Source organism: Oncorhynchus masou, chromosome 15 (assembly GCF_036934945.1).
Source record: "Oncorhynchus masou masou isolate Uvic2021 chromosome 15, UVic_Omas_1.1, whole genome shotgun sequence".
In the NCBI taxonomy this organism is placed as follows: domain Eukaryota; kingdom Metazoa; phylum Chordata; class Actinopteri; order Salmoniformes; family Salmonidae; genus Oncorhynchus; species Oncorhynchus masou.
Window position 1 is genome coordinate 26,114,973 of NC_088226.1, and position 22,264 is coordinate 26,137,236.

General features: G+C 42.8%; 1 protein-coding gene and 1 long non-coding RNA gene across 5 annotated transcripts in view; one reads left to right on the forward strand and one right to left on the reverse strand.

Moving 5' to 3' along the window:
* Window positions 1-11,815, forward strand: part of LOC135556054 (uncharacterized) — a 102,120-nt gene extending 90,305 nt beyond the window's left edge. Inside the window, exons 2-4 of the long non-coding RNA XR_010457939.1 lie at window positions 10,112-10,195; window positions 10,826-10,889; window positions 11,496-11,815. This is a non-coding gene — a long non-coding RNA (uncharacterized LOC135556054). The remainder of the gene's footprint in view (window positions 1-10,111; window positions 10,196-10,825; window positions 10,890-11,495) is intronic.
* Window positions 1-22,264, reverse strand: part of sez6l2 (seizure related 6 homolog (mouse)-like 2) — a 61,594-nt gene that overhangs the window by 3,785 nt on the left and 35,545 nt on the right. For all 4 annotated transcript variants that reach the window (XM_064988935.1, XM_064988933.1, XM_064988934.1 and 1 more), the window contains 9 exons: window positions 16,001-16,195; window positions 15,708-15,846; window positions 14,964-15,160; window positions 14,480-14,674; window positions 2,779-2,973; window positions 1,292-1,483; window positions 1,118-1,156; window positions 294-411; window positions 4-115 (listed from right to left, as the gene is read on the reverse strand). In XM_064988935.1, the coding sequence (XP_064845007.1) occupies window positions 4-115; window positions 294-411; window positions 1,118-1,156; window positions 1,292-1,483; window positions 2,779-2,973; window positions 14,480-14,674; window positions 14,964-15,160; window positions 15,708-15,846; window positions 16,001-16,195 (1,382 nt within the window). The remainder of the gene's footprint in view (window positions 1-3; window positions 116-293; window positions 412-1,117; window positions 1,157-1,291; window positions 1,484-2,778; window positions 2,974-14,479; window positions 14,675-14,963; window positions 15,161-15,707; window positions 15,847-16,000; window positions 16,196-22,264) is intronic.

The window sequence follows — 22,264 nt, forward strand, 5'->3', positions numbered from 1 at the left end:
CACCCCTGCCTCATATAGAGGGTTGTTGAAGTCAGACTCCACAGTAATTGGGCTGTATGAGTGGGTGTGAGAGAGAGACTTCCAGAAAAGTGGCTTCCACTGCAGTCTACATACACTGAGGTGAAAAGGGAAATAAAGGTTCAAGGGAGAGAATACAGAATACAGTCAACTTCTGATATCTGATCCATGCAATGGCTCAGTACTGTTTGTGTGTTCGGTCAGACCATGCCAATATCTGGTGAAAGTAAGAAGAATGCATTTGAATTGTGACTACTGAACTGCACAGCACTTACTTTGTGTAATACATGTAGATTCCACCAATCAGAAGGATGACCAGGATGATTGGCAGGATGATTGCCAAGGCAATGTTCTCACTTAGCATCTGATGGGAGGGCTCAAAAGACTGGGATACTAGGGAAATAATCCAAAATAATAAATGAAAGGCGATTTTAAAGGGGAATTTCACCACTTTTCAACCTAATTTTCATTATTTCCATTACCATCCCACTGAGCACACCACGTAATTTCAACGTGAGCAATTAGGTCATATTTGGTTGAGACATTGATCAACCTATATTCACCCACTCAAAAAGACAGCCAAAAGTTTGTTGAATTCCCAATGTGTTATCAATACGATTGAGACGGAATCTGCAGCATTTACCATGAACACGGGAACATTGACCTTATAAGCCGCATTTTTTACAACACGCTATCAGATTGAATCCAGCTCTATTCTTCAACTTGAGATGGAGACGTGAATCCAACATAACAATTATTAACTTGTTGATAAACTGGATTTAAAAATAAATCTGATAGTGGAGATTAAGTTGAAGATCTGACATCGTTTCTAAAGTACAAATTTGTCTGTTAAATTGTTTACCATGACGTTTCTATGTTCTGTAGTTAGTAAGAAGAAAGGTTCTGATATCATCAAATTGCATTAAAAGTAAAACTATTTGATTTTCAAAACCTACTACGAGTTTCTAGTCAGGGGGAGGCATTTTCCTCCTCCCTGTGTCACCATGAATCTCAGTCTTTGTAAGTAACTGGAGAATGAATGAGGTTGAAAAGTGCCAAAATTCCCCTAAAGAAGACTTAGAAGAAGACACACAATCACCTTCTAATTTATGATCGTCCAACAGCTCTTCATATGCCACTGATGGATGGAGAGATGCAGATTATTATTATTATATCATTCCTTCTTTACAAAATGTTCAAGTGTTTCAATTCTCATGCAGATTTTCTTGAAACCCCTCATCCTCATTTCTAGCAGTCCAATGTAGATTGTCACCTTTGCAGAATGGTGGTGGACTGTTCCATTGAGATGGGTGGCCCGGGACACAGTTGATAATAACCTCCCCAATGAGTTCATAGCCCTCATAGCAGAAAAAACGTAGCGTCTCTCCTGCCTGGTAGCTATGCTTGTACAATGTCTGGTAACCATTGTCTGGCACACCTGGGTTTGGGCATGGGTCGTACTTCACTGTTTAGGGAAAATAAATAAATATGGAGGGAAAGAGTGAGTGAGCAATGCCTTCAGAAAATATTAACAGCCCTTTTTCCACATTTTGTTGTGTTACAATCAGAATTTAAGATTGATTAAATTGAGATTATTTGTTACTGGCCTACACACAATACCCGATAATGTGGAATTAAAGCTAAAATGTATTTGGTCAATAACTATTCAACCCCATTGTTATGACAAGCCTAAATAAGTTCAGGAGTAAAAATGTGCTTAACAAGTCACATAAATTGAATGGACTCAATCTGTGCGCAATAAAAGTTAACATTATTTTTTAATGACTACCTTGTCTCTGTACCCCACACATACAATTATCTGTAAGGTCCATCAGTCGAGCAGTGAATTTCAAACACAGTTTCAACCACAGATATATATTGGTAGATGGGTAAAAATGAAAATAAACCGACATTGAATATCCTTTTGAGCAAGGTAAAGTTATAAATTACACATTGGATGGTGTATCAATCTTTTGGGGCAAATCCAATACAACACATTACCCTGGTGCCACTCTCCATATTTTCAAGCATAGTGGTGGCAGCATCATGTTATGGGTATGCTTGTAATTGTTAAGGACTGGGGAGTTTCAGGATAAAAAAATAAATGTGATTGAGCTAAGCACAGGCAAACGCCTAGAGGAAAGGTTTCCACCAGACGGAGATGAATTCACTTTTCAGCAGGACAATAACATAAAACACAAGGCCAAATCTACACTGGAGTTGCTCACCAAGACAGGGAATGTTCCTGAGTGGCCGAGTCACAGTTTTGACTTAAACCTGCTTGAAAATCTATGACAAAGACCTGAAAATAGTTATCTAGTATTGATCAACAACCAATCTGACTGAGCTTGAAGAATTTTGAAAATAATAATGGGCAAATGTTGCACAATCCAGGTGTGGAAAGCTCTTAGAGACTTGTCTAGAAAGCTGTAATCGCTGTAATGTATTGACTCTGGGGGTTGAATACTTATCAAATCCAGATTCAGTATATTAGTGTTTTATTTTTCATACTTAAAAAAATATATATTTTTTTTTACAAATGTTAGAATTTTTCTTCCATTTTGACATTACAGTATTATGTGTTGATCGCTGGCAAAAAAAAAGAGAATTAAATCCATTTTAATCCCACTTTAACACAACAAAATGTGGAAAAAGTCCAGGGGTGTGAGTACTTTCTGAAGACTGTGTATAGTCCCATGAATTAGTTTTGACATCAATCTCAAACACACACACAGACAAACACCCAGGGGAGTGACTCACAAACACATTTGGGGCTGCGATCACTCCACTTGGGGGTGCCTGTATCCCGTCCATGGCAGGAGATCTGGCCAGGGCCCTCCAGCTGGTAACCCTGGTTACAGGAGAAGCGTACCACTGTTCCAACAGCGAATCCAGACTCTGGGCGTACCGAACGCGCTCCGTTCACCACCTCCCCCGGATCAGGACATTGCTGGACTGCGGACGATAAGGGTATACAAGACATGACGTAAAATTTTGTATACATTTTTTTTTATCTACCCTGGCACTACAGATGAAACAGAGCTAAATGAGTGAACAGCAAACCTATTTTCTGATATGTAGATAATTGATTTGTAAGCCTTGAAACAATTGAGACATGGATTGTGTATGGTGCCATTCATTGGGTGAATTGGCAAGACAAAAGATTGAAGTGCCTTTGAATGGGGTATCTACTAGACGCATCGGTTTGAGCGTGTCAAGAACTGCAACGCTGCTGGTAAGAATTATCCACCGTCCAAAGGACATCCAGCCAACTTGACACAACTGTGGGAAGCACAGGAGGTTGGTGGCAATGGCTGAAGTGGAATGGTATCAAATACATCAAACACATGGTTTTCATGTGTTTGACGCTATTCCATTTGCTCCGTTCCAGACATTATTATGAGCTGTCCTCCCTCAGCAGCCTCCTGTGGTGGGAAGCATTGGGGTGAACATGGGCCAGCATCCCTGTGGAACGCTTTCGACACCTTGTAGAGCCCATGCCCCAACGAATTGAGGCTGTTCTGAGGGCAAAAAGGGGTGCAACTCAATATTAGGAAGTTGTTCCTAATGTCTTGTACACTCAGTGTATGTACATACAGTATATGCAGGATTTTTTATTTTAAAAAATTACTTACTTTTTTAAAAATTATACATTTTGGCGCCACATGCTGAATCCTTATGAACCATAGTACGATTAACTCTTTATATTGAAAAGAGATACATGAAACTCTTGAGCTGTCAATCACAATTTGTTATGTAATGTCATTTTTTTATTGTATATAACTGCCTTATTGTTGCTGGACCCCAGTAAGGGCCTATGCGTTTAAACAAGATAGAAAAAATGCACTCTCCACTGGCGGGAGTATGGTGCCATAGTAATAATTATTTTAAAACAAATTCCGAATGCAAGCTTCATATGTAAATGATCAATTTCAAGCAATTGTTAGATACCAAAATACCAGTAGGTCTATGCTAGTAATTGTTGCCCCATTGCTGATGAGTTTGCAAAGTAAACGGTTAATATTCTTGATTACCAAACAATTTTTGGAGCTGCATATGGCAACCGATATTATGGCAAACTCTCTTCCTATAATTTGACGTTTGCTCTGCACCAGATCCTATAGCTGTACAGAAAATCAAAAATCTGTTTGCCAGCTCACCACCCGACCTGTGTTTGCTGGTCCAATCATAGAGCCCAATCATTGTGCTTTTTACTAGCCAATCTGTTGCAGTTTTTTTGCGTGGAGAGTAATCCACGTAGTCTCTGTGCCACAACATTACAAACCTGGCCAAATAATTTCAAGGTCAAGTCATTTTATTTTCTGTCAAGTCGAATCTCAAATCATCAAATTTGTGACTCAGACTTGAGTCCAACTAACAACTGTCTGTTATCACTTGGCTCATGTAAATTTAGTAGTTACCACTTTAACCCCTGTAAGTCTAAGCCCTTCAATCGCAATATCTACTAAGCTAACATATGAAATTGTTTGATCATTTAGCCATTTGATTTGGAATTTTAGGACCCCTGTAGGTATACAAAAATGATATCTATTTTAACTTTTTGCTTTGTTAGCAAGGGATGTTAATACTTTCTGAAGGAATTTTTATTTCTCTCTCTCTCTGGACCTGAGCCCAAGGATCATGCCTCAGGACTACCTGACTCCTGGCTGTCCCTAGTCCACCTGGTTGTACTGCTGATCCAGTTTCTGCTGTTTTGCCTGTGGCTATGGAACCCTGACCTGTTCACCAGACGTGCTATCTTGTCCCGCACCTACTGTTTTCGACTCTCTCTCTCTCACCTGCTGTCTCCCTCTGAATGCTCGTCATCCTGAGGTGCTGATCTGTTGCACCCTCTACAACCACTGATTATTATTTGACCCTGCTGGTCATCTATGAACGTTTGAACATCTTGAAGAACGATCTGGCCTTAATGGCCATGTACTCTTAATCTCCACACGGCACAGCAAGATTTGATGAGGTTTAAATCTTAGCCTCTTGAAACTCTAGGGGCGCTATATCATTTTTGGATAAAAAGACGTGCCCGTTTTAAGCGCAATATTTTGTCACAAAAAGATGCTCGACTATGCATATAATTGATAGCTTTGGAAAGAAAACACTCTGACGTTTCCAGAACTGCAAAGATATTCTCTGTGCGTGCCCTAGAACGTGAGCTACAGGCAAAACCAAGATGAAACGGCATCCAGGAAATCAGCAGGATTTTTGAGGCTCCGTTTTCCATTGTCTCCTTATATGGCTGTGAATGCGAGAGGAATGAGCCTGCCCTTTCTGTCGTGCAAGTATTTTTCCATGGAATTCAGAGAAGAAAGCAGGCGATATATCAATGAAGAGATATGTGAAAAAACACCTTGAGGATTGATTCCAAACAACGTTTGCCATGTTTTGGTCGATATTATGGAGTTAATTCGGAAAAAGTTTGACGTTGTTGGTGACTGAATTTTCAGTTCGTTTCGGTAGCCAAATGTGATGTACAAAACGGAGCGATTTCTCCTACACAAAGATTCTTTCAGGAAAAACTGAACATTTGCTATGTAACTGAGTCTCCTCATTGAAAACATCTGAAGCTGTTCAAAGGTGAAAATCTGAGATGACAGTGTTGTTAAGAAAAGGCTAAGCTTGAGAGCAGGCGCATTATTTTCATTTTATTTGCGATTTTCAGAAATCGTTAACGTTACGTTATGCTAATGAGCTTGAGGCTATAACTGGATACAGGTTTTTTTCATAGCCAAACGTGAACAAAACAGAGCGATTTGTCTTACACAAATATTTTTTTGAAAAACTGAACATTTGCTATCTAACAGAGTCTCCTCATTGAAAACGTCTGAAGTTCTTCAAAGGTAAATGATTTTATTTGAATGATTTTCTTGTTTTTGTGAAAATGTTGCTGGCTGAATTCTAGGCTTGTTAGCAATCAATACTCTTACACAAATGCTTGTTTAGCTATGGTTGAAAAGCACATTTTGAAAATCTGAGATGACAGTGTTGTTAACAAAAGTCTAAGCTTGAGAGCAAATATATTTATTTCATTTCATTTGCGATTTTCATGAATAGTTAACGTTGCGTTATGCTAATGAGCTTGAGGCTATAAATAGAATCCCGGATCCGGGATTGCGCGACGCAACAGGTTAAACAACATGCCTATTCATTGTTTGAAGTATAATTGTAGGTCAAAGCTGTGTGCTGGAAAACCTTGATAGAGCAGGCATTGTGGTGCTCATGAATTTCCTTTGTCTCGGCTTCAGACCAATTACGTCTCACTTAAAACGTATTTTTTTTGTTTTCATAGAGATAGCATTCGAACCCAGGTCTGGTTGCTAGGCAACCACCCTGCTCTTCTTTGGACACTGTTAACTAACCACCTCCAGACGAGCTTCAATGCCATACAACTCTCCTTCCGTGGCCTCCAACTGCTCTTAAATGCAAGTAAAATTAAATGCATGCTCTTCAACCGATCGCTGCTCACACCTGTCCGCCCGTCCAGCATCACTACTCTGTACGGTTCTGACTTAGAATATGTGAACAACTACAAATACCTAGGTGTCTGGTTAGATTGTAAACTCTCCTTCCAGACTCACATTAAGCATCTCCAATCCAAAATTAAATCTAGAATCGGCTTCCCATTTGGCAACAAAGCATCCTTCACTCATGCTGCCAAACATACCCTTGTAAAACTGACTATCCTACCGATCCTCGACTTCGGTGATGTCATTTACAAAATAGCTTCCAACACTCTACTCAGGAAATTGGTTGCAGTCTATCACCGTGCCATCCGTTTTGTCACCAAAGCCTCATATACAACCCACCACTGTGACCTGTATGCTCCTGTTGGCTGGCCCTTGCTTCATACTCGTCGCCAAACCCACTGGTTCCAGGTCATCTATAAGTCTTTGCTAGGTAAAGCCCCACCTTATCTCAGCTCACTGGTCACCATAGCAGCACCCACCCGTAGCATGCGCTCCAGCAGGTATATTTCATTGGTCACCCCCAAAGCCAATTCCTTCTTAATAAGCTGCCTTTCCTTCCAGTTCTCTGCTGCCAATGACTGGAACGAACTGCAAAAATCATTGAAGCTGGAGACTCATATCTCCCTCTCGAACTTTAAGCACCAGCTGTCAGAGCAGCTCACTGATCACTGCACCTGTACATAGCCCATCTGTAAATAGCCCATCCAACTACCTCATATTGTTTTGCTACTTTGCACCCCAGTATCTCTACTTGCACATTTAACTTCTGCACATCTATCACTCCAGTGTTTAATTGCTAAATTGTAATTATTTCACCACTTTGACCTATTTATTGCCTTACCTCCCTTATCTTACCTCATTTGCAAACACTCTATATATACTTTTCTATTGTGTTATTGACTGTATTTTTGTTTATTCCATGTGTAACTCTGTGTGTCGCACTGCTTTGCTTTATCTTGGCCAGGCTGCAGTTGTAAATGAGAACTTGTTCTCAACTAGCCTACCTGGTTAAATAAAGGTGAAATAAAAAATAAATCCAGTGTGAGAAACTTGCTAGCAAATATTTGCACTATGGAACTAAATAAATAGTGCACTCTGAACCCCAAAAACGTATTTGCTCGATTCAAAATAGTGTTGTTGGACAAAGCAAGGACTGTAAACTTCGAAACGTGATAGTTTTATTGGGATTTGCAGATGTTGTTGGTACAATAAATAATTAACTTTAAAGGGAAGGTTGCACAATACAGTGCATTCAGAAAGTATTCAGACCCCTTGACCTTTTCCCAAAATAATTACGTTACAGCCTTATTCTAAAATGGATTAAATGTTGTTGTTTTTTCCGCTCATCAATCTACACAAGACCCATAATGACAAAGCAAAAACAGGTATTAGGAATTTTTGCAAATTAATTAAAAACAAAATATGTAAATGTACTAAGACCCTTTACCCAGTACTTTGTTGAAGCACCTTTGGCAGCGATTACAGCCTTGAGTCTTCTTGGGTATGACGCTATAAGCTTGGCACACCTGCACTTGGAGTTTATCCCATTCTTCTCTGCAGATCCTCTCAACCTCTGTCTGGTTGGATGGGGAGCGTCATTGCACAGCTCTTTTCAGGCCTCTCCAGAGATGTTCGATCAGATTCAAGTCCGGACTCTGTCTTGGTCACTAATGGACAATAAGAGACTTGTCCCGAAGCCACTCCTGCTTTGTCTTGGCTCTGTGCTTAGGGTTGTTGTCCTTGGCTATCAGGCAAATCAGTTAAATATTTGTTTCATCAGACCAGAGAATCTTATTTCTCATGGTCTGATTGTCCTTTATGTGCCTTTATGTGCATTTTAGTGAACAGTGGCTTCTATCTGGCCACTCTGGTGGAGTTTTTCAGAGATGGTTGTCCTTTCCTGGAAGGTTCTCCCATCTCCAGTAAGGAACTCTGGAGCTCTGTCAGTGACCATTGTGTTCTGATCACCTCCCTGACCAAGGCTTTTCTCCCTGATTGCTCAGTTTGGCCGGGTGGCAACTCTAGGAAGAGTCTTGGTGGTTCCAAACCTCTTCCATTTAAGAATGATGGAGACCACTGTGTTATTGGTGACCTTTAATGCTGCAGACATTTTTTTGGTACCCTTTCCCAGATCTTTTCAGACATTTCTCTGACCTCATGGCTTGGTTTTTGCTCTGACATGCACTGTCAATTGTGGGACCTTATATAGACAGGTGTGTGCCTTTCCAAATCATGTCCAATTAATAGAATTTACCACACATCACACCCTGGTCTGTTTCACGTGTCTTTGTGATTGTCTCCACCCCACTCCGGGTGTCGCCCATCTTCCCCTGTGTATTTATACCTGTGTTTTCTGTCTGTCTGTGCCAGTTTGTCTTGTTTGTTCAAGCCAAGCAGCGTTTTGTCTCAGCTCCTGCTTTTCCCCCAATCTCCTTTTTTCTCACCCTCCTGGTTTCGACCCTTGACCTTCCCGCCTCCCGCCTGCCTTACCACTCTGCCTGCCCATGACCCTGCCTGCCGTCCTGTACCTTTCCCCCACTTCTCTGGACTATTGACCCCTGCATGCCTTGACCTGTCTATTTGCCTGTCCCTTTGGGATTATTAAACTATTCGTTATCCGAAGTGGTCTGCATCTCCGGTCTTACATTCATATCTGATACTACAGGTGGACTCCAATCAATTTGTCGAAACATCTCAAGGATGATCAATGGAAACAGGATGCACCTGAGCTCAATTTCGATTCTCATGACAAAGGTTCTGAATGCTTATGTAAATAAGGTATGTTTTCATTTGTAATACATTTGCAAAAAAAATCCCCAGAAAAATGGTTTCGCTTTGTCATTATGGGGTATTGTGTGAGGATTTTAAAAAATTATATATTTTAGAATAAGGCTGTAACGTAACAAAATATGGAAAAAGTGAAGGTCTGAATACTTTCCGAATGCACTGTATATTTCCACATATCTAACAACAAATTGATTAAAACGTTTTTAAGTATAATAATTATACACTTCGGTGTCTCCCAAGTGGCGTAGTGGTCTAAGGCACTGCATCGCCATGTGCCACTAGAGATTCTGGGTTAGAGTCCAGGCTCTGTCGCAGCTAGCCACGACTAGGAGACCCATGGTCCCAACATAGTCCGGGTTAGGGTTTGGCGGCAGGGATGTCCTTGTCCCATCGAGCACTAGCGACTCCTGTGGCGGGCCGGGTACAGTGCACATTGACACTGTCGCCAGGTGTATGGTGTTTCCTCCGACACATTGGTGCAGCTGGCTTCCGGGTTAAGTGGGCATTGTGTCAAGAAGCAGTGCAGCTTGGTTGGGTTGTGTTTCGAAGGATGCACGTCTCTCGACCTTCGCCTCTCCGGAGTCCGTACGGGAGTTGTAGCGATGAGACGACTAACTACCAATTGGATACCACAAAATTGAGGAGAAAAGGGTAATTAAAAAAGAAACAGTAGGCTTGTTTGGTTTATTTGGAAAAAAGTCGGACCTCTTCGGATAGAATGGTTCAGTCCCACTCTGCCCCAAAGGATTACGATGGCTACCAACAGTTGAATAGTGGATTCACCATGAAGCTCGGGCTAGTAAAAAACAGTTCTCTGCCCACAGTTAAATTCTGCCGGCTCCAAGTCCACTGACACCACCGGTGTTACAGCACGACGGCGGACGACTTCTGTGATGGAGGTGAATCGGGTAAGTAGGTACTAAAGTGCCCTAAAATGTTTTGTCATGTTATATGTTACTTGTAGATGATTAAAAACTAAGATAGCTGTCTAAGTGCAACTAGCCATTCAAAACAAGCTGGCCCATTTGGATTTAGCATGGTGTTTGCTGATGGAATAAGCTAGCTAGATAGTTAGCAAGCAAGCTACAGCAACTCTAACACTATGTTTTGCAGAAATGAATGGTGAAATACGAATTAGATTCATGTCATTATTTATTTCAAGGTATGTCTTTTTTTGCTGAACTACCTGATCTTTATTGGTGGATACAACTTGCAGGATATCATGATAGCCAATGTTTGTGTTTGCCATTATAACTGGATTTTACAGTTACTGCTACTAGTAATGTTAGCACTCAGGTTAGCATTTGGCGAGCTACAGCTACAGTGGTTCTTCCTTTAAAGGTTTTGAGCTTATGCCGTGACCGTTTGTGGTAGATAGTGGCAGAGTGTGGTGCAATTTACCACAATCTGCCACTATCACAAGGGGGAGTTCGAACACTGCTCTATCGGTAGTCTAAACTGTGGCACAAATTGACTATTTGTAAATTAATGGAGGTGTGAATGTTTCAGTCTGAGAGTCTCTCTTCTTGTCTCTATAGAGTCCGGCATCAGGACCCAAAAATGTTTGCTGGTGGGTGGTCTTGGAGTTGAGCGAGAACTTGGGTAAATACGATGGCGCAATTACACTTGTGGACTGACTATTTTCGAAAAATAGTCACATGGGGCTTTGGTTTCTCTTCCTCTAAAAACATAAATACATAATTCAGAATAACAAACTGGCTTTATTTACACATACAAATGACACCTACATCACACCTGCCCAGACCCACCTGCTCACACCCCCATCTCCAGCACTGACGTCACTCTCTGCCACATGGCCCCAAACTTCACCGTTTGTGTTTACATGTCTCAATGAATGATTATATTGACGATAGAAGCCGCCTCTTAATGAGTTCTGAGTGCCAATCCGTTACCCCCCCAAAATAATATCAATTTATTTAGCCTAATTGTTTTTATGACGACAGACAGTAGCCTATTATTCCTCTTTTACTCCCTGCATTATAATTAATTTGACTGCATGTCTATTCAACATTTGTCTAAAAAGAAACCACGCCTTGAATTAAGAACAGATATATATGCAATGCGACACATTGACAACTCAAATTGCTTTAAAGAGCCTTCTAATATTAGACAAATATAGTAAAACAATAACTTAAAAAAATATTCATTCATCCATTCATCACTGTATTTCTTCAAATTCCTGTGCAGAAAAAGGATGTCATCCACCGTGCCTGGTCACAGGCTCACAGCTGGCTTCTCTCTGAAACCACACATCCACCTGACGGTGACGCTTTATCCTTTGGAACCACACATACCAGGTGGACAGTCGGCCTCAAGAAGCGATAGAGGAAATCAACGAGGTGTGGTTCCAATTTGTGCCCCGAGTTGAGTCCTATTGTAAAGTGTAGTAGCCTAATGGTGAAAAAAAATTGAAAACTTGCAATGTATTCAATGATTAAGTACTCAAGTTTCTAACTCCATATCAAAAAATGTGAAAAAATGTCTTTAACCCTGCATTATAATATAACTTATTTTGAACGAAAGCCAGCAATGACTGAGTCACTCTGCCCTATGCTGTTCCTGCTTCTGTTGCCTATTTGAGTGTTTATTTAATATCCTACTGATTCTGTGATCACCAAATCTCATGCAACCACAAAATGTTGGATAAATCAATTTCACAAATTTTTTAAACTTTGCCATGGGAGTGACAAAATATATTTCATTTGAATTAACTGAATGATGAGGATGAAGAAGAGTGATTGAATTTAAAACTATTGTGTAAGTATTGCTCTCCCTCTGTCTTGCGCACACACACAAAAAAATACACTAGAGAAAAACACTTTGTCAGAAGAAGTTGTAACTGGACCATGTAACACGCACAGACGCATTTACAGTATTTGTTCATCAACATCTTTGGGTATTGGTTAGCCTACAATTAGAGTAGAAATGCTAGGATTAATTTGCTCTTCACTCGCAGTCACTTAGTATCCTAGGCCTACTCCTGACTGGTCACATTGTACAGCGTCATATTTTCCTAACGGACTAAATATATTAATGGATGTTTGCGAGGCATGTCACTTCTCCCATCTCTTTGTATAGCCCACCAAATGCACTGTTTTCTAACCACATCTGGATGGATCCATAACAAATTACTATGAGAATGAATATCACTGAATGACATAAATAATGGAATTAAGTAGGCTAATGAAGGCAACAAATCGTTGCTTACTGAAACACCCAAAGTCATCCAATTGTTATAGGATTTGAAGCAACTATTTCTGTTTCACGCTGCTTTGAGACAAGCATGAGGACTGGTCTTGATAAATCAGATTTTTATTTTCACATACTCCGTTTGGTTATTGGTTAGCCTACAATTAGGGTCTGGAAATGTTAAGATTATTTTGCTCTTCACTCGCAGTAGCCTAGGTCTACTCCCGACCGGTCACATGGCACAGCGCCATTTTTCTCTTATGGAAACCCTGAGGAGGCTACTGTAAAATGCATTTCCACTTTTCTTGGAATAGAAACACCATAATATTAATCAATTAAGCAAAATATCTACATAAAAAGGTTTAAGTCTCTAGCACAGACAATTTTAAAAACAGCCAAATGCATTAGTGAATTCAATCGCTTTAGCCGACATGTTGCGATTTTTTTTCGTTGTTTAATTATTCAAGGCTCCCTTAACTCGTTTTATAACTAAAATGCTTGACTATATTTAAAGACATGGATGACTTGTATGCTGTGTGATGACATGCACAAATGAATGAATGATATACTGTATATTTAAGTAGGCCTGTATGCCAGTAAGTAAGTTATGCTATAACAACTACAGTAAACAGGACACTTAGGCCTACAGCTCCATGTCATTTCAATAACTTTGCTTCTCAAAGATGCCCTCTGGTGGTCAAACTAGCATTAATGGCAACAACGACTTACAGTAAAATAATGACTTCATGCACTCTAACGTGCCACAAGCTGTGCTACAGTATGACGCAACTTTTAAAGGAAGAACCACTGTACTAACAGCCAACAACAGAGTTTAGGTTATAAATGTTCAGTCTACTATTATGGTAAAAGTTTCTTGATTTTTGTGTAAAAGCATGAGAAACGCTGATGTGCTGAACTGCTAATAAGTTATGTGTTTCAAGGCTGCTAGTGGTTAACTAGTAGGGGTAAACCAGCAGGGGAGTATAAAGGGCTATGTTAAAAGCCTGCACACCGTATAAGTGATAAACCAATTTTTTGCTGATACAGAATAAAGAAATCCGAGGATATGCTCAGATCAGTTGGCTTCACTCCTGCTGTGTATTCACTCGTGTGTTATTCTCTCGACGTCACTTTTCCGAACACTTTTCCAACATGACTTCGGTCAAATTCTGATCATGTAAATTTCTCCCAAAACGCATATGTAAAGTGATATGTCAAATTGGTTTCATCCTACCAATTAAAAGTCTCAATCATAATGTTTAACAGCAACCTAATTCTGCAATCTTCAAAGGCTCTATTCAATTTAGCCAACATCTGCATAGTGGTTGTTTTGGCGGTGTCGGAGGTGGAACTGCGTTAGAGCTGTCAAATCTACAAATGGCTCTTGGTATTCTACCTAAAGCGGACATTGCCATTGGCTGCTCAGAGTCGCATTAAGATAAATCCCATGTAGCCTTGCTTACAAGGTCAAACACTGGAATATGAGATGTAATCTACACCTTGATTAGGCTGAGAGAAATCCTCATTATTTCAATCATTTTTTGAGCGTCATTATTTCTATATAGCCTACACTTTCTCGCTCTGAACTTCTAACATGTGAGACGGGTGAGGCTTTGTGACAATGATCAAGAGCAGCTGCTCACAGTTCCACCTCCGACAACACCATAACATCAGCTATGCGGGTTTTGGCTATCGCCAGTTAATGCTCGATCTGATTGAATCTAGGTCCTCTAAGATGTAAAGAGATTTGTAAATCAGCTAGTATGCTCAGTCGGTGATGTGCAACAGAGTCAAATCGAGGCTCTCAAACACATCCGAAGTGTTGTTTGAAATATAGGGTTGTGTTCCCCTACTCAGCTGTTACATTGCATCAACAAATGAATGCATGCCACATTGACTGTGCCGTTGGGCACCAGATTGCTATAATATATGATCTGGCATGCGTCAGCAATGTAGTCGGGCAGGAACGCACTTTAGCTCACCTTTGATGCAGGTGGGTGGGCTGTTGCTCCAGGAAAGATCCCATTGGCAAGTGATGATGTCAGAGCCACTGATGTCATACCCCGGTTGGCACTGATAGGTCAACACACTTCCCCTCACGGGAGAGGTGTGGGAGGAGCTAATCCAGCCAAATTCGATTTGAGGGAGGGCAGGGCAGGTGTCATTAGGCTCTACCTCTGGATGAAAAAGAAGATGTCATCAGATGTAGGATAAACCAGTTGCTTGTTCAGGAGGATATAATGTTACAGAACATTCAGATTTAAATATATCATGTAGAACACATAATTGAGGTAGAATACGTAATCGTATTGTCTGTTCATATTATATCTACAAAGTTATTAACATTTTGCTTCACTGAATATATGCCAGGATAATGTAGATTTTGTGTGATGTCATGTATGGGCAAACAATGTTTTGCATATTATGTCGTTTATGTGTATGTAAAAGTTCTGTATGTGTACGTACCACGGTAGTGAATAAGGAACCCCTGGCTGAGAATAAATGAGGAGTCGTCAGGGTCACTCTGGAACTGAATAGTGACCTCAGAACCACCTGACACGACCTGGAAACGTTCTCGTGACCCCAGGTACTGGCCAATCACATGGGACATGAGGTCGTGACCATCGAATATGGTGAGAACGTCGTTGTGGCGGATATTCAAACTTTGAGCGACAAAATACATGGAGAGGAAAACAACTTTCCCTTTAAATCACAATGTCACTTCAAATGGAATCATAAAATGTCATAAAACGTAGCTTCTCACAAACATTGTCATTTCTAATCCTTACAATAAAAACTTCACTGGAAGCATCACATCAGTTTTTTTATGTCTGTCAGTCACAGTTGAAATGCACCCATTGTAATCAAAAAGACGTCGCTACACCAGCCACGAAAGTAGCCATCAGTGAAGCAGCGAAACACAAGGCTCACATTGTTCAACCTACATTTTATACCTCAAGTATATTCCTTACAAAACATGCATGTTTCTAAATAAACATGCTTATTTTGAGTTCTACCTCCATCATATGAACCTCTTGTGTGGTGGGAAAAAAAACTATGCAAAGGGAGCGCTCATGTTATGCAGTGAGGTTTCAGAAGCAAAAGAGGCATGGGAAAATTAAAGGAGAACAATTCCCTCTCCCAAATGCTTAAACCACAGCTTCAAAGACTAGAATTATGCCTGTTGGGTGTTGGTGAGGCCAAACTCACATCTGGATGTCCAGTTCGATACGCTTCTCCTCATTGCCATGGATCTGCCACACACAGTCCTGCCCCTTGGAGTAGCTCTGTGGCCAATCGGGGGACAGAACAGTACTGGAGGGATCGGTCAACTCTCCCCCACACAAAGCTGAGAGGGGGTGGGAAGAGAGGGTGTGAGGTAGTAGCACAGGAAAAAAGTTATTGTAACATTACTTGTATTGTCTTTAGTTTTTAGTTTAGTGAATGAAAGGGGCTTTATAAACAAATGATCATAATGTAATGGTAGTATTCAATAGTATTACCTTTACACACAGGCTCGCTCTCATTCCAGTGTGGATCGCTTTGGTCCACACACTCAATGACCCCAGAGCCCTGCTCCATGACAAAGCCCGGGGAGCAGGAGAAGGTGACTGTGGTGCCCAACGGAAAGGTGATGTCACTGCCGCTGAAATTCCCATGGGGCAAGTAGGGCTCATAACAGTGTTCCCCGTCAAAGGCTGAGAGAGAGCGAGAGAGATAAGTGTGCACGTGTGAATATGAGGAGAGAAGTAGGATAATGCATAATATAAGACTAAGTAGGGTTGACCCCATTTAGTCAACCGGTTGATTGTTTGGTTGATAGGCTGTTGGTCGACCGAGATTTCTTTAGTTGAGCAGTCGCAATGTTATATATTTTTTTCATTGTGCAGATGATTCACGCTTGTCTCATTTATTGTCTACCTGTGTTCTGTCTGTTGCCAGTTTGTTTTGTTTGTGAAACCTACCAGCGTTTGTTCCACGGCTCCTGTCTGTTTCTTGCTCCTGTTTCCTAGTCGTTCCTGGTTTTGATGTTTCTGCCTGCCCTGACCCTGAGCCTGCCTGCTATTCTATACCTTGCCCCACCTCACTGGATTATTGACGCCTGTCTGCCCTGACCCTGAGACTGCCTGCGGTTCTGGACCCTTTGCACCTTCTCTGGACTACTGACCCCTGCCTGCCTTTGACCTGTCATTTGCCTGCCCCTTTATTATAAATAAGATAGCGTACCTCATCACGCTGATGTCTGGGAGGGCTCTGGCCTGAGCTACGGCAGTATGGGAACAACATCCGGCCATATACTTCAGTCTGAAGGAGTTTGTGGCAAAGGAAAATAAAGTTTTTGATCCTGCATCGTCTGGGAAAGAGGCTTCCCGGAAGTTACTCCAGCTTTGGCAAGGCTCCCGCAGTGTGGCAGGCTACACAATGGAATTACGCACGTTGGCAGCTGAGAGTGCCTGGAACCTGGACGCACTGTCTGACATGTTCCTGCACAGCATATCGGAGGAAGTAAAAGAGCTACTGACGGATATCGACTCGCTCATTGCCTTGAGCATTCAGATTGATGGGCGACTACAGGAACAACGGAAGTAGAGGAGATCCAATTTTGCCCGCCCGTCCATGGATTCCACCTCGCCTCCAAGGTATCCCGGAAGTCCCCGACGGCTCCGTTGTCGAGGGAACCCGAGGCTACCTGTGTTCCCCCAAGGGCCTCCAAAGACTAACAATTTACCTCTTCCTGAGCCCATGCAACGAGGCAGAGCTAGGCTGTCTCCAGCTGAACAGCTATACAGGCTTCCGGCGCCGACAGAAATGGCCGCCTCGCTTCGCGTTCCTAGGAAACTATGCAGTTTTTTGTTTTTTTACATGTTATTTCTTACATTAGTACCCCAGGTCATCTTAGGTTTCATTACATACAGTCGAGAAGAACTACTGTATATAAGATCAGCGTCAACTCACCATCAGTACGACCAAGAATATGTTTTTCGCGACGCGGATCCTGTGTTCTGCCTTACAAACAGGACAACGGAATGGATCGCATGCAGCGACCCAAAAAAACGACTCCGAAAAAGAGGGAAACGTGGCGGTCTTCTGGTCAGACTACGGAGTCGGGCACATCGTGCCCCACTTCCTAGCATTCTACTTGCCAATGTCCAGTCTCTTGACAACAAGGTTGATGAAATCCGAGCAAGGGTAGCATTCCAGAGGGACATCAGTGACTGTAACGTTCTGTGCTTCACGGAAACATGGCTCACTGGAGAGACGCTATCCGAAGCGGTGCAGCCAACGGGTTTCTCCACGCATCGCGCCGACAGAAACAAACACCTTTCTGGTAAGAAGAGGGGTGGGGGTGTATGCCTTATGGCTAACGAGGCATGGTGCGATGAAAGAAACATACAGGAACTCAAATCCTTCTGTTCACCTGATTTAGAATTCCTCACAATCAAATGTAGACCGCATTATCTACCAAGAGAATTCTCTTCGATTATAATCACAGCCGTATATATCCCCCCCCCAAGCAGACACATCAATGGCTCTGAACGAACTTTATTTAACTCTTTGCAAACTGGAAACAATTTATCCGGAGGCTGCATTCATTGTTGTTGGGGATTTTAACAAGGCTAATCTGAAAACAAGACTCCCTAAATTTTATCAGCATATCGATTGCGCAACCAGGGGCGGAAAAACCCTGGATCACTGTTACTCTAACTTCCGCGACGCATATAAGGCCCTGCCCCGCCCCCCTTTCGGAAAAGCTGACCACGACTCCATTTTGCTGATACCTGCCTACAGACAAAAGCTAAAAAAAGAAGCTCCCACGCTGAGGTCTGTCCAACGCTGGTCCGACCAAGCTGACTCCACACTCCAAGACTGCTTCCATCACGTGGACTGGGACATGTTTCGTATTGCGTCAGATAACAACATTGACGAATACGCTGATTCGGTGTGCGAGTTCATTAGAACGTGCGTTGAAGATGTCGTTCCCATAGCAACGATTAAAACATTCCCTAACCAGAAACCTTGGATTGATGGCAGCATTTGCGTGAAACTGAAAGCGCGAACCACTGCTTTCAATCAGGGCAAGGTGTCTGGTAACATGACTGAATACAAACAATGCAGCTATTCCCTCCGTAAGGCTATCAAACAAGCTAAGCGTCAGTACAGAGACAAAGTAGAATCCCAATTCAACGGCTCAGACACAAGAGGCATGTGGCAGGGTCTACAGTCAATCACGGACTACAGGAAGAAATCCAGCCCAGTCACGGACCAGGATGTCTTGCTCCCAGGCAGACTAAATCACTTTTTGCCCGCTTTGAGGACAATACAGTGCCACTGACACGGCCTGCAACGGAAAAATGCGGTCTCTCCTTCACTGCAGCCGAGGTGAGTAAAACATTTAAACGTGTTAACCCTCGCAAGGCTGCAGGCCCAGACGGCATCCCCAGCCGCGCCCTCAGAGCATGCGCAGACCAGCTGGCTGGTGTGTTTACGGACATATTCAATCAATCCCTATACCAGTCTGCTGTTCCCACATGCTTCAAGAGGGCCACCATTGTTCCTGTTCCCAAGAAAGCTAAGGTAACTGAGCTAAACGACTACCGCCCCGTAGCACTCACTTCCGTCATCATGAAGTGCTTTGAGAGACTAGTCAAGGACCATATCACCTCCACCCTACCTGACACCCTAGACCCACTCCAATTTGCTTACCGCTCAAATAGGTCCACAGACGATGCAATCTCAACCACACTGCACACTGCCCTAACCCATCTGGACAAGAGGAATACCTATGTGAGAATGCTGTTCATCGACTACAGCTCGGCATTCAACACCATAGTACCCTCCAAGCTCGTCATCAAGCTCGAGACCCTGGGTCTCGACCCCGCCCTGTGCAACTGGGTACTGGACTTCCCGACGGGCCGCCCCCAGGTGGTGAGGGTAGGTAACAACATCTCCTCCCCGCTGATCCTCAACACTGGGGCCCCACAAGGGTGCGTTCTGAGCCCCCTCCTGTACTCCCTGTTCACCCACGACTGCGTGGCCACGCACGCCTCCAACTCAATCATCAAGTTTGCGGACGACACAACAGTGGTAGGCTTGATTACCAACAACGACGAGACTGCCTACAGGGAGGAGGTGAGGGCCCTCGGAGTGTGGTGTCAGGAAAATAACCTCACACTCAACGTCAACAAAACTAAGGAGATGATTGTGGACTTCAGGAAACAGCAGAGGGAACACCCCCCTATCCACATCGATGGAACAGTAGTGGAGAGAGTAGCAAGTTTTAAGGTCCTCGGCATACACATCACAGACAAACTGAATTGGTCCACTCACACAGACAGCATCGTGAAGAAGGCGCAGCAGTGCCTCTTCAACCTCAGGAGGCCGAAAAAATTTGGCTTGTCACCAAAAGCACTCACAAACTTCTACAGATGCACAATCGAGAGCATCCTGGCGGGCTGTATCACCGCCTGGTACGGCAACTGCTCCGCCCTCAACCGTAAGGCTCTCCAGAGGGTAGTGAGGTCTGCACAACGAATCACCGGGGGAAAACTACCTGCCCTCCAGGACACCTACACCACCCGATGTTACAGGAAGGCCATAAAGATCATCAAGGACATCAACCACCCGAGCCACTGCCTGTTCACCCCGCTATCATCCAGAAGGCGAGGTCAGTACAGGTGCATCAAAGCTGGGACCGAGAGACTGAAAAACAGCTTCTATCTCAAGGCCATCAGACTGTTAAACAGCCACCACTAACATTGAGTGGCTGCTGGCAACACACTGACACTGACTCAACTCCAGCCACTTTAATAATGGGAATTGATGGGAAATGATGTAAACATCACTAGCCACTTTAAACAATGCTACCTTATATAATGTTACTTACCCTACATTATTCATCTCATGTGCATACGTATATACTGTACTCTATATCATCGACTGCATCCTTATGTAATACATGTATCACTAGCCAATTTAACTATGCCACTTTGTTTACATACTCATCTCATATGTATATACTGTACTCGATACCATCTACTGTATCTTGCCTGTGCTGCTCTGTACCATCACTCATTCATATATCCTTATGTACATATTCTTTATCCCCTTACACTGTGTATAAGACAGTAGCTTAGGAATTGTTAGTTAGATTACTTGTTGGTTATTACTGCATTGTCGGAACTAGAAGCACAAGCATTTCGCTACACTCGCATTAACATCTGCTAACCATGTGTATGTGACAAATAAAATTTGATTTGATTTTCACACTAAGAGCTGCCTGTATTGCGGGACTACTGGTCATTTCGTCTCCACCTGTCCACTAAAAGACTAGGATCACCGGTAGGAGTGAGTACTTTGGCGGGCCACACGGATAACTTTTCCTCTCCCCTTACTTGCACCTCCTTTCATTCCATATTGCTGTGGGGAACCAGTCAAAATCTCTCTGAGTACTCATTGACTCTGGGGCCGTTGAGAGCTTTATGGACGCTACCCTGGCTTCCGAGTTGGATATCCCCACTCAGCCCCTATCCATTCCCATGGACGTTAGAGCACTGTACGGGCACTCTATAGGCCGGGTCACCCACAATACCACCCCCATCAACCTAGGTGGGTCAGGGAACCACAGCGAAATTATCCAGTTCCTGCTCATTAAGTCTCCTCATGTTCCCAGGGTATTTGGATTCTCCTGGCTCCAGCAACACAATCTCTTCATTGACTGGTCTGCCGGTGCCATCATGGGCTGGAGCCCGTTCTGCCAAGCTCATGGCCTGAAGTCAGCGCAGCCTGCCCCGGGACGTCTTCCTGGGAGCTCGGAAGTTGCCCCGGACCTCTCCACCATTCCCGCGGAGTACCAGGACCCCCGGGAGGTGTTCTGTAAGGCCCATGCCACGTCGCTGCTGCCGCACCGACCATATCACTGTGGGATTGACCTTCTCCCAGGCACCACTCCGCCCCAGGGATGACTGTACCGCAATTCAAGAATGCATGCAACTATTTTTTGTCTGCTATAATAAAGGCTCTATATTATTTATTTTGTGTTAGAACAGACTCTCTGGTACATTTATTTATTTGGTGTTGTTTACACTGTTCCGAAAAAACAGCAACAGTATTGTGTGTGCCAAACAAACGTAACACTTGCTCCAATACACTCCTTTTTCTTGATCTTCAGTAGTTTCCAAAGCTAAGTCAAATGTCTTCTACAGATCTGACTTTCCCTTTCCCTCCTGAGCAACTAGTAAACATTCGCCCATTTCGTGTTTCTTTTTTCCGTCCTCTGCCTCCATTTTGCTGTTGACATTACTGTGTTCGGAGTTTGTTAAAACCAATTTATTGATGTGATTTATGGTGGGCTATAGGTCAGGCCCTATTGGTCGCATGCGAGGAGAGCGAGACAACGTGCGCCAGTCAGACACTCGCTGTCAATTTTTTTTAACAGTGTGACTATTGGGCTCTTTCTTGAGTCATTTGTGTGACTTAATCAAACAGTGTGCTTAAACCATCAGACAAGCTCAGTGCATACGTAATTGGTTTTATTCAAACACATATGGAAAAACAAGTTTAAACATTTTGACCCATCTATTGGTCGAAAGAACACAACGACTCTCAATTGACCCCAAAAATGTTTGTTTTTTTGTCGGGGACAGCCCTAAACTAAAGCAAGCAGCAGTGTCTGTATTGCACAGTCATATCACAGTCAATTACAAATAAGAGTGAGAAAGAGACAAGAGAAACTGTGTGTACTGGTGTTGGGAGCATTTTAAGGTCTC